General features: G+C 56.3%; 1 protein-coding gene across 1 annotated transcript in view; it reads left to right on the top strand.

Annotated features, from left to right (window-relative positions):
• Positions 1-535: 535 nt before the first annotated feature.
• GFRA2 (GDNF family receptor alpha 2) overlaps positions 536-11402 on the top strand; it is a 101384-nt gene continuing 90517 nt past the window's right edge. Inside the window, exons 1-2 of the mRNA XM_052645118.1 lie at positions 536-594; positions 5598-5912. Coding sequence (XP_052501078.1) covers positions 555-594; positions 5598-5912 — 355 coding nt within the window. The 5' untranslated portion in view covers positions 536-554. The remainder of the gene's footprint in view (positions 595-5597; positions 5913-11402) is intronic.

Raw genomic sequence — 11402 nt, 5'->3', positions numbered from 1 at the left:
GAATCTTTCCTCCGTCTTGTGCGAAAGAAGCGACTCGGGTCTCTCGTCCTCGAAGCTCCCACTGGATCGTTCCTAGGCGCTGACACCCGTCGGTGGATTTCTTATTTGCGTTTTAGTCTGACCCCCACCCTCGCCACTTCCTTCCAGCCCTTCACTCTCAAATCGCCTCTCCCCCCACCTCCTCAGTCCCCTCCCGGGAAGCGCAGGGGAATCGGACCCGCGGGGACTCGCGCCTTCCCGGACGAGCCGAGGGAAGGGCAGACCTGAGGACCGGCTGTCGGCTTGGAGAGCACACACACACACACACAGATACGTGTGTATTTGATTTTAGTGGGCAAGGGGGGCGTCGAGACGCGGCCCACCGCCCTCCATTCCCCCCACCCCCTCCAGCCCGAGGCGAGAATCGCAGGACTCAGGATCTTCATCCGGCGGACTAGCTGGGATCTCCGCATTGGATTTGGGGCTGATTATCACTGCTTGGCTATTATTATTGTTGTTGTTATTATTTTTTATCCAAGGGAGAAAGACAGAAAAAACTGTGGGATTTATTTAACATGATCTTGGCAAACGCCTTCTGCCTCTTCTTCTTTTTAGGTGAGTACCTGCGGGAGGCGAGGACAGTGTGTCCGCGGGAGCCTGGGGGGCTGCGCGGCCGCGCGCCTGCAGGCGCCGGGGAGCAGCCTGGAACCTTGGGGCGAGCGGGGCGCTGGCGGGGGACCGACCGGTGGGAAGAGCTCGCGGCGGGGCGAGCCGGGCCCGGGCGCGGCGGAACCGAGCGGGGCCGGCGGCTAGGATGCGGGTGGAGGGACGCGAGCCGCTGCTGGCTGCGTACGCACAGGGTTGGGAAGGAGACTTGGAACACCCAGACCATCCCTGAGCGCACGAACGCAGACATAGTCGCTCACTCACATGCAGTGATAGCGCTCATTTCTCTCAACATAAAGGGTTCAAATTGCGGCAACTTAAGAAAAAAAAAATCCAACTCTTGATCTGGAAGAGAGAAGAGAGGGGAGAGGCTCAGGGTCGGGGAGAGGAAAATCCTGCCATCCTACCTTTCGGCTCCTCGAGCCGATCGTGGTGGAGGGCACGGGCTTCTCCAGGAGCTCCGGGATGGACATCTGTGGGGGCAGTCCTGGCAGCCACCCCCCGCCTGCCAATCATCCTCTGGAAAAGACACCCCGCTTCCCACTCTCCGAATCCCTTCCCCGCGGCTTCACTCCCTGGAACACTTTTCAAGTTTCTCCCCACCCTGTACCCTCCCTCCCGCGCAGACCCGAGCCATCTAGGTGGGCGGGAGTGGAGGGTTTGAGCCGCAGTTCACCGCCTTGTCTTTGCCACATTTGGGGTGGGGGAACCTGGTAGCTGGTGGGAAGAGATGGGATGGAGGCCAAAGTTTGCTTCCTTGGGTGAAGAAGGAGGGGAGCTGAGGGGAAAACCTGGCCTGAACAAAGACCACTGCTCATTCTGGAAGCCCTCTCCCCCAAAGGCAGGGAGGGAGGGCTGCCTGGTGCCCCCGAACCCTGACTGTCTTTTTCCCACCCAGAATTCCCAATCCCTAGCCCCCTTTTTATGCTGCAGGAAATCTCAGCTGCTTGGGAAGCAGGTGTAGAGGGAGCATACTTGGGGGTGGAGGTGAGTAAAAGTGGGTGTTGGAAAGGCTGTTTGCCACGGTCCCAGGCAAGGCTGCTCCCCCAGTAAGTACTCCAGAGAGAGGGCAGGCTAATGGTGTGTGTGTGCGTGTGTGTGTGTGTGTGTGTGTGTAAGGACCACACATTTGCTTCATTGTGGATGCTGCTCCTACCACCTTGGCCTGCTGTGTAGCCAGGGTGAGCCAGCCTGCCCAGATGGGTCACGAGAGCACCCTTTCCCTCCTGGAGGAGGGGAGAGGGAAGGCCTACGAGGGGGTTAGGTGCAGGTCATAGAAAGCCGTGAGGGGTGTCCTAAGAAGTGTCTTGACTAGGACCAGGGATTCGAGTCCAGTCCGTGTTGATCGGGCCCTGGGCCCTTTGCCAGCCCCACCTCCTTTTCCCCCTCCTGCATTTGGGCTGTGGGGCTTGGCCCAGCTCTAGGGTGTGGCCTTCACAGTCCTGCCTCAGGGAGCCAGAGGTGGCTCTTCTCAGTAGTGTTCTTAGGTGGGAGGGGCTGAGGGAGGAGGCTGGGATGGTTCCTCTGGGCCCCACTGTTCTCCTGCAAGCCTTTCCCGGTAACCCTCTCACTCCAAAGGGGCTATTATAAAAGCTGACCTTTTCTCCTATGGCTGGTTTGAAAACCCAGCTTTCTGGGGCCAAGAATGAGCAGGGCCAAGAAGAAAAGGAAATTGTATTTCAGGAAAAGCAGCCAGACTGCTTGCTCCTGAGCTGCACACATGCCCCAGGCCAGCAGGGCTCCCAGGTGTGGATGATGGCCCCTCAGTCATCTCCAGGTCCAGCCCCCCAGGCTGCAGAGGTGGGGGGTCCCAGCCGAGGGGCCTGAGGAGAGACTGTTCTCCTGAGCCTATGCAGGTGTGCCTGGGGTCCTGTTCAGAGATGGCCTCCCTGGTGTCTGTGACCCTGGTGGGGGTGGGGATGAGAGGAGGAAAAGTGGCAGGGGGCCACATCCTTTCAGTTCCTTTCTCTTGAGAAGCCCCTTCTCACAGCTGGGGTGCATGTTGGCTGAGTGACCACAGGACAGTGAAAGGCTCTGGGTTAGGCCAGCCGAGAACTAGGGATATGTTGGTTGTTAAGGAAATTTCAGCCCCAGGGCCCTTGCCTGGCAAGGAGCCCACAGTTGGGAGTTGGTTGGAAAGTTGGCTTTGGGGAGAGGATTTTCTGGAGCTTGAGAAGTGGGGTGGGCATTTTCAGTCAGGGATAGAGTGAAGCATGTTCCTAGGAGCAGGGGCCTTCGGTGTGCTCCTCCCAAGGTTCTGAGTGAGGTGTGGGCGTGGGCATGCCTTCCTGGCCCAGCCATCCTGACCTCCAGTGTTGACAAACTCAGAGAGAAAGTGAGATGGGGAAACTGATGGGCGTGGGGACCGGGGTTGGTCAGAGGGCCCACCTCCCACTGGCATTCTCCCTCTCATCGGGGCATTTGATGTACCTGGGTGGTTGTAGGTCTGTGTGGTCTCGCAGTCCCCGCTGTGTCTCTAAAAGCTGTTCCACATGTCTGTGCTTTCCTTGCGAGATCCGAGTTTTCTCCTGATCTAGAACTTGGAAACATCACCAGAATACCTTCCAACCTTTACTCACCTAGAATTCTTGGCCAGAGGCACCAGGTTGCCATGATTTCTTTCTCTGGCTGGACTTCTTGGTTTTGGGGGTCATGGCACCACCGAGAAGAGTCAGGGGTAGGTGGTGGTCAGGGAGTTTGGTTGGAAAATGCACTGACTCTCTTATGGAGCATCTCTCTGCTCAGGAGCTGAAAGGAAGAGGGAAGCCCTTGCTTTAGGCACAGGAGCCCAGGACTCTATAAGGATTGTCTCTTGGGGCTGTAGACCCACCTGTAGGGCAGGAAGGAAGTGTCCTTATTGCCCCAGTTCCCTAGGCTTGTGTGCTGATATTTAAGCCTGGGGAGGAAGCCGCTTTCTTGTTTTATCTCCTGCTGTGCAGCCTCTGGTAAAGCCAAGGTGGGAGAGGAGATGCCTGCTGGGATGCTGGGGTGAGGAGAGTCAGTGGAAGGCCCAGGGCTGGGCCAGTCCTAAGGCTCCAGCAGGCTGGCTACCTGGTTGGCTAGGTGGGACAGCAGGTACAGGTGAGGCCGGGTCAACAGAGCTGACCCTTGAGGGCCCTGTTGCACCCGAGTCCTGCTTAGAGACCCAGGAATTTGCTAAAGCCTGGCAATAATAAATCCCCAGCCTGGGCTTGGGCGGGAGGGTGCTTCTCCATCCTACCCTGGGCAGGTGCCTCACTGTCTATGCCCACATTTCATGCTGGTTTCTTTAGTGGTCTTGCTCAAGCCTGGCCATAACTGTCAGCTCCTCCCATCCTGAGGTAGAGGTCTGGTCAGCTGGAGAAAGAAAGTCTTTTGTTGTGGACCCTGAGGTTTTCTCCACCCCAGGCCCACCCCCTGGTCTCTTGGTGGGATAGGCCTGGCCTGCCAGGAGTTCATTCCTAGTTGCCTTTCCCCTTGGTGGCCCTGTGGGTAGTGACAGGGTTGCAGTGCAGCACATTGCCTCTAGGTGTCGCTGTCTCCCTGTGCTAGCTGCTCCCTGAGCAGGGCCTCCTGGGAGAAAGGAGTGAGAAGTGGGAGTTCTGGGTCAAAATGGAGGAGATTCTTTGGGATTAGGGGATGGGGGACATTTCTGCCTAGGATCTTATTATGTTTCGGGGCAGAATGGAGTGGGGAAGCCCCCCCATCACTCTTCTGGTCTTGGAAAATTTAGTCTTGGCTCCGGGCCTTGGCATGGCCTTTTTGTGGGGCAGGATCTGAGTGAAGGGCTTGGAGGGGACCAGGGGACTGGGATGGTGTCTGTTTGGGGAGCTTGCTTTTGGAAGGACCAAGCGGCCCTCTCTGTGCCTTTCCCCTCCGTATCTCCTTCCCCGATCCCTTCCCTTCCCTTCCGAGGACTGTGGGTTTGGACACTGGAGGCCATGCTGGGGAGGCGAGGGTCCATGTGCGAGGCCAGGGTCCACTTGCAGCTGACTTATTAGTTGGCTTCTGGAAAGAGGGGAAAGAAGGAGAGACAGAGGGGAGAGGGTATCAAGGAAGGGTGGGGAGGAGAGGAGAGAAAGAGGAAAAGAAATGAGAGAGAGAAGGAGACAGAGACAGAGGTGTGTGTGGGAGTGGTGGGATGGAGTTGCTTGGCCCCCAGCATTTTTCGGGGCGGCTGGGGTGAACTTGTCTCCATGGTGGATTTTGTCTCTGGCCACTGTTGGACAGGATGGTATGGAGGGCCGGGTCCCCCAGAGGAGTGCTTCCCTCTGAGCTCTCCTCAGACCACGGGGTCAGGCTTGTCTGTCCCTGTCTCCTTATGAAGTCTGGGGACTCAAAATGGACAGACTGGGGGTCGGAGGGGCCGTTTTAGCCTGTGTGTGACCTTGAGTTGTCACGTCGCTTCTTTGGGCCTCAGTTTTCTGAGAGTGGAATGCGGGACTGATCTGGTCTTTGAGAGCCTAACAGGCTGTGAGAGTTAACCAGTCAGCCTACCTGGTTCCTTGGCCAGACCTCTGTTTGGACCCGAGGTTGCTGGCAGGAGGCCTGGCTACTCTGAAACTGAGATCTCCCTTGGCCTGCCCTAGGAGGCCCATCAGCTGCCAGCTCTCTGCTGAGGCCGTGGGATCCTTCTCTGGACTCCTGGCATCTTAGACCGTCTGTGGTCTGGCTGGGGCCTCTGGCTCTTCTGGGCTGTGCTTCTGGGCTCAGGGCCGTGGAAAGAACCAGGAAAGGGTCATGTAGGGCCAGGGCCGAAGACAACTTTTCTCCTTTGGGGTCTGAGGAGTGATGGTGGTATCTTGGGCCGCTTTAGCAGTGCTTGCTCTGACCTGCTGGGGCGGGCAGCCTTGAGTCGGCCTCGCTGTGCAGAATAGAACCGGTGTGACTCTCCCAGAAGGGCCCCCAGGCCTGCCTCTGGGGTCGGAGACTGCGGCCCTCATTCATGCTTGTCTTCCCTCCCCACCACCCAGACGAGACCCTCCGCTCTTTGGCCAGCCCTTCCTCCCCGCAGGGCCCCGAGCTCCACGGCTGGCGCCCCCCAGTGGACTGTGTCCGGGCCAATGAGCTGTGCGCGGCCGAATCCAACTGCAGCTCCCGCTACCGCACGCTGCGCCAGTGCCTGGCCGGCCGCGACCGCAACACCATGCTGGCCAACAAGGAGTGCCAGGCAGCCTTGGAGGTGCTGCAGGAGAGCCCGCTCTACGACTGCCGCTGCAAGCGGGGCATGAAGAAGGAGCTGCAGTGCTTGCAGATCTACTGGAGCATCCACCTGGGGCTGACCGAGGGTAAGGCCGGCCAGGGCCCTGGGTTCAGTGGGAGGGCCTGGGAACCGGCCGGACTGGCCCGCTGTCTCTCTCTCCACCTCCTGGGCAACCTAGCACCCAGAGGAGGCAACCATCTGACCGAGAGGGGGCAGATGTTGCTGGAGAGACAGACCAAGGAGGAGGCAGGGAGGAGAAAGGGTCAGGGTGGTGGAATGAGAGGGGATGGGGGTCTGGATGGGGAGTGAACCAAGGATGGCTGGCTGGCTGTGTGTCGTGGTAACAAGGGCAGGTGAGGCCAGAGTGCCCAGGTGGATGGAGAAGAGCACAGAGGAGAGAGAAGGTACTGGCTGCGTGCGGGTGGAGCTGTGAGGTTTGCATGTGAGCAGATCAGCCCCTGCCACTCTCTGCTGCCCCCTTCCTGCCCACCTGCTTCCAGGAAGCCTGCCCTTCCGGTGGCTTCCTGACCCCTGGCCTGGCCTAGGCATCATCAGCAGGGATTGGAGGGCACATGGGCAGCAGGTCCCAGAGCCCTAGGCAAGCCCTCCTCCAAGGTCCAAGGCCAAACCTGTAAGCCTCTTAACCACCTCCCCCATTTCCTCCCCCTCCAGACTAGGGTGTGGAGGATTTGTAGGCCTCCTGGGTCAGACATTCATTTATTAATTCAACAGCTGTTTACTGAGAGTTTTCTGGCTGCTAGGCATTACCACTCCAGTACTCTTGCCTGGAAACTCCCATGGACGGCGAGCCTGGTAGGCTGCAGTCCATGGGGTCGCACAGAGTCAGACACGACTGAAGCGACTTAGCAGGCATTAATAGTCGAGAGCAGCTGGGGCAGCATTTGCCTTTGTGGAGCTTCTAGTCTGGGGGGAACACAGATAAGTCAGGGACTTTCAGTCGTTTGGTGTAGTGAGTGCTGTCAGAAAGAACTGGGGTCTCTGGAAGAGCCAAAGAAGGGCATCTAACCCCTTTAGGCGAAATCTAGAGAGCCTTCCTGAAAGAGGTGGCCTTCAGGCTGAGACTAAAGAGTGAGGTGCAGTTACTTCGTGAAGGCATGTGGGGAGAGTGTGGGAGGTGGGGGACAGAGCTTGGGCAAAGGGTAGCATGTAATGCAGGTTAGCTGACCTTCCTTACAGACATGCAGGTAACTCAGTGGTGCTAAGTTGCTTCAGTCGTGTCTGACTCTAGCCCACCAGGCTCCTCTGCCCATGGGATTCTCCAGGCAAAAATACTGGAGTGGGCTGCCATGCCCTCCTCCAGGGTGTCTTCCTGACCCAGGGATTGAACCCTCATCTCTTCTGTCTCCTGCACGACAGATGGGTTCTTTAACACTGCTGCCACCTAGAGGCAGGTGGAAGTGGGGCTGGAGGAGGAGAGACGGAAGGGGTTTGGATCTGGTGGGCAGCACCCCTAGGAAGTTTTATGTGAGGATCTCTGCTTCAGGACAAAGTTCACGTGGTTCCAACAGGAGAGCAGATTGGAGACACTGTTTGGAGGCCACTGTTGTGGTGCAGGCCAGGAATGTGGCGGCTGAACGAGGACAGTGGTAGGAGAGAAGGATCTAGCAGCTGCCCAGGAGGTGGGATCAACAGGTCTTGGTGAAAGGCCGGAGGAGTCAGGGAGGGCCCCCATCTTCTGTCTGGGGCAGCTGAGTGGCTGAGGGGGCCCGTCACAGCAAAGGTGTTGAGTCGGGGGAGGGCTGGAGATATGCGTTTGTTTTGGGGTATATGCCCCTCATCGGCCCTATAGACTGCTGGGTGTGCAGGGCTGGGGCTCAGGTGAGGAAGGGGGACTGGACATAAGGATTGAGAAGTCATGAGCAGGGACTTCCTGGAAGTGATAAAGACTCTGCCTTTCAGTGCAGGGGGTGTGGGATTGATCCCTGGTTGGGGAACTGAGATCTCACATGTTGCAGGGTTTGGCCAAAAATAAATAAAAATGTGGTAAATCAACTACAATAAAAGACAAAAAAGAAGTCACCAGCAGCCTGCAGGTGGTAACTGGGGCCAAGGGATTGGGTACAGTCACACTGGGAGGAGGTTAGGAACTGAGCTACTGGGATCACTGCCATTGAAAGATGGGCTGCAGGGGTGATGAAGAGGCTCTGGGGGTGAGGTGGGAGGGAGCCCCTTGGGAGGAGCTCACTGTCAGAAAGAAGGAGGATCAACAGCCTCCAAGACCTCAGGCCCAACAGGAGAGAGATGGAGAGTGTTCCTGGTGCCCTTGGGGTGAGCTCCTGGGTGGCCACTGGGAGCAGAAGCCTGCTTAGGGGGGTGCCTGGGAGCTGGGGAACTGGGATTGATGACTTCTGACAACTTCTTGAAATCTAGTGTGAATATAGAGGGTTTCCCCGGTGGCTCAGTGGTAAAGAACTCACCTGACAATGCTGGAGACAAAAGAGACATGGGTTCGATCCCTGGGTGAGGAAGATCCCCTGGAGGAGGGCATGGGAACCCACTCCAGTATTCTTCCCTGGAGAATCCCATGGACAGAGGAGCCTGGCAGGCTATAGTCCATGAGGTTGCAAAGAGTTGGACATGACTGAAGCCACTTAGCAAGCATGTGAAGATAGAGAACAAAGGATGACTTTTTTTAAAAAGAGAGAGTCGAGTAGTTTAAATTCTAAAGTAGGACAGAAGCGATGGAGAGGCTGAGGTGAAGAAGAGAGAGGGGTGTGATGTGGAACTGTGCCCTTGTGGGAGGGGAGGTGTCAGCCTGGAATCTAAGGGTCATCACCCTGCCTCCCCTGCCCCAGCTGCTGGAGGGGCAGGAGGAAGCTGGGCCCAGGGTGGAGCCTGGGTAGTGATGGGTTCCTGACCAGTGGCTCAGAGGTTTTCAAATTTGCCCTGAAATTAGGAATAAACTGGCTTGGAATTATTAACAGTATTACCACCATTAGTAACATAGTAATTCCTCATGAACTGAGTGGTGACTTCTCTGTTGCTGGCAACCTGGAGTCCTAGAACTTGAAATTAGCAAAGAGAGGGAACTGGCCACAAAGAGGGGCGCTCTGTTCTCTGTGAGACCAGGAGCTGGCTTCCCCCTACCCTCCCAGGCTGACTCCATGCACAGAATATAAATTTATCACAAGTAAGACTTAGTTGTTTAACTTCTTGCAGAACTCACATAAGAGAAACTGACAAATCCATGTTGCTGTTTAGTTGCTCAGTCATGCCCGACTCTTTCGTGACCCCATGGACTGTAGCCCTCCAGGTTCCTCTGCCCTGGGATTTCCCAGGCAAGAATACTGGAGTGGGTGGCCATTTCCTTCTCCCCATGCACAGAACAGTAAAGGCCCCGATTCAACAAGCTGGTTTGTTTAGGTTTTTGCTTTCTTTCCACGGCCTTTAGTTTCAACCCAAGGGAGACTGGGCATAAGGTGGGTGGGCTTGCTGTAGGTGCAGAATGGGAAGGGAGAGGATAGAAGAGTTTAGGGCTAGAGAGCTGGGTGGGCCACTGGAGACCCTTCCCATTGGACTGGCACCCTTGGCATCACCACATCAGCGCACTGGGGACCTTGCTTGGAGCCAGGCAGTGAGGCGTTTTGATGACAACAATAAGCATAATATGCATTTTATGCTGCCTTCTGCCATGTCTTCAAGGCCCTTTCAACCCAAGAGGGCTCTGACTGTAGAGTCTCTGGATCCCAATGCTTGAGATGGTTCATTTACTCAACAAACATCTGTTAAACACCTACTGTGTGCTTCAGAGGGCAAGAGCGCTGAGGAAGCCGTGTGGGCACCTATAGTCTGGGAGGCCCTTCTTTGGGTCCACTCTAGAAAGGCAGGCCCCTGCTCTTCTCCTTCCTCAGAACTATGCTCCCTACCTCTTGCAGACTGCTCAGTCCCCTCCCCTGGGCCTTGGGGCCACTGGTTTTTGTCCAGGGCTGACTGGGGAACCCAGAGGCCTTTTATTAATAACAGCAGGTGGTCCTCTGAGGGACAGAGTCTTCCTGGGACAGAGCGGTCTCCTGGGAAGATGCAGGCACTTCCTCCCTATTCCTTGTGTGTGTGTGTGTGTGTGTGTGTGTGTGTGTGTGCACGCACACGCTAAGTTACTTCAGTTGTGTCCAACTCTGCAACCCCGTGGACTGAGCCCCCCAGACTCCTCCATCCATGGGATTCTCCAGGAAAGAATACTGCCGTAGGTTGCCATGTCCTACTCCTGGGGCTCTTCCTGACCCAGGGATCCTTAACATTTTTGATAACCTGACTTGGGCCTGGGCGGGTGAGGGGATCAAGGAGTGGAGAGACTCAGGTAGGTTTGCACTTAGATTCTCGTTTCTTCAGGGTCCCTGCTGGTGGATGCAATTCCTGGAGACTTGGTCCCACCTTTTGCCTCAGAGAGAGGCCCTACCTGTCGCCTCCCCACCTGAGGCTGAGCTCACTGCATGGACTGAGGACCTCAGCCTGTGGGCAGAGCTGGGAGCCAAGCTCTCAGACAGTCCCAACTGCCAAGGGCCTTGAGATCATTCTAACAAGAGGCTGAGATGCAGAGAGGTGTGGTAGGCCTCACAGGGCACGCAGCAAGCTGCTGGTGGGACCAGGCCCCTGACTCCTCTAAGTAGACCCCTTTCCACTGTTCTGGAAAGCAGAGACATCACTTGGCCAACAAACGTCCATATAGTCAAAGCTATGGTTTTTCCAGGAGTCACGTATGGATGTGAGAGTTGGACCCTAAGGAAGGTTGAGTGCCAGGGAACTGATGCTTTCGAACTGTGGTGCTGGAGAAGACTCTTGAGAGCCCTTTGGACTATATGGAGATCAAACTAGTCTATCCTAAAGGAGATCAACCCTGAATATTCATTGGAAGGACTGATGTTGAAGCTGAAGCTCCAATACTTTGGCCACCTGACATGAAGAGCCAACTCATTGTAAAAGACTCTGATGCTGGGAAAGACTGAGGGCAGGAGGAGATGGGGGTGACAGAGGATGAGATGGTTGCATGGCATCATTGACTCAATGGACATGAGTTTAAGCGAACTCCAAGACAGTGTAGGACAAGGAAGCCTGGTGTGCTGCAGCCCATGGGGTCACAAAGAGCTGGACACAACTGAGTGGCTGAAAAGTGACCACTGCCCTGGGGGAGAGCCGTGGCCTTGGGCTCGTCTTCCCCTCTGCCATAACCGCCCCCGTAATCACCAGTATTTACATGGGGGTGAGGGGAGGGATGTCACTGTTGGCTGCACAGGGCACTTGAGACCAGGATTCTTGCCACCTCCAGTGGCAATGCTGATGTTCAAGGTCATCCTGGTTCTGCAGATGTGAAGTGCACAGGGTTCTCCCTACATGTCCTTTCCCAGCTCATGGGCCTGAAGTCTGACATCCCGGGTTTGACTTCAGTCTTGCTACCAGGCAAGCCTCAGATTTCCTGATGATGAATTCTGCTGCAGGACCAGGCAAGGAGAATTGAATTAAATAGGATGGGCCCCTCACAACCAGTCATGGAAGAGGCTCCTTTCCCCCAGAGATCCATCCCCTGGGCCAGTCAGTCATACTGGCCGATCTGTACCCA

This window comes from Budorcas taxicolor, chromosome 8 (genome assembly GCF_023091745.1).
Source record: "Budorcas taxicolor isolate Tak-1 chromosome 8, Takin1.1, whole genome shotgun sequence".
NCBI lineage: Eukaryota > Metazoa > Chordata > Mammalia > Artiodactyla > Bovidae > Budorcas > Budorcas taxicolor.
Note: the sequence above shows the minus strand (reverse complement) of the source record. Positions and strands in the feature narration are given on the sequence as shown.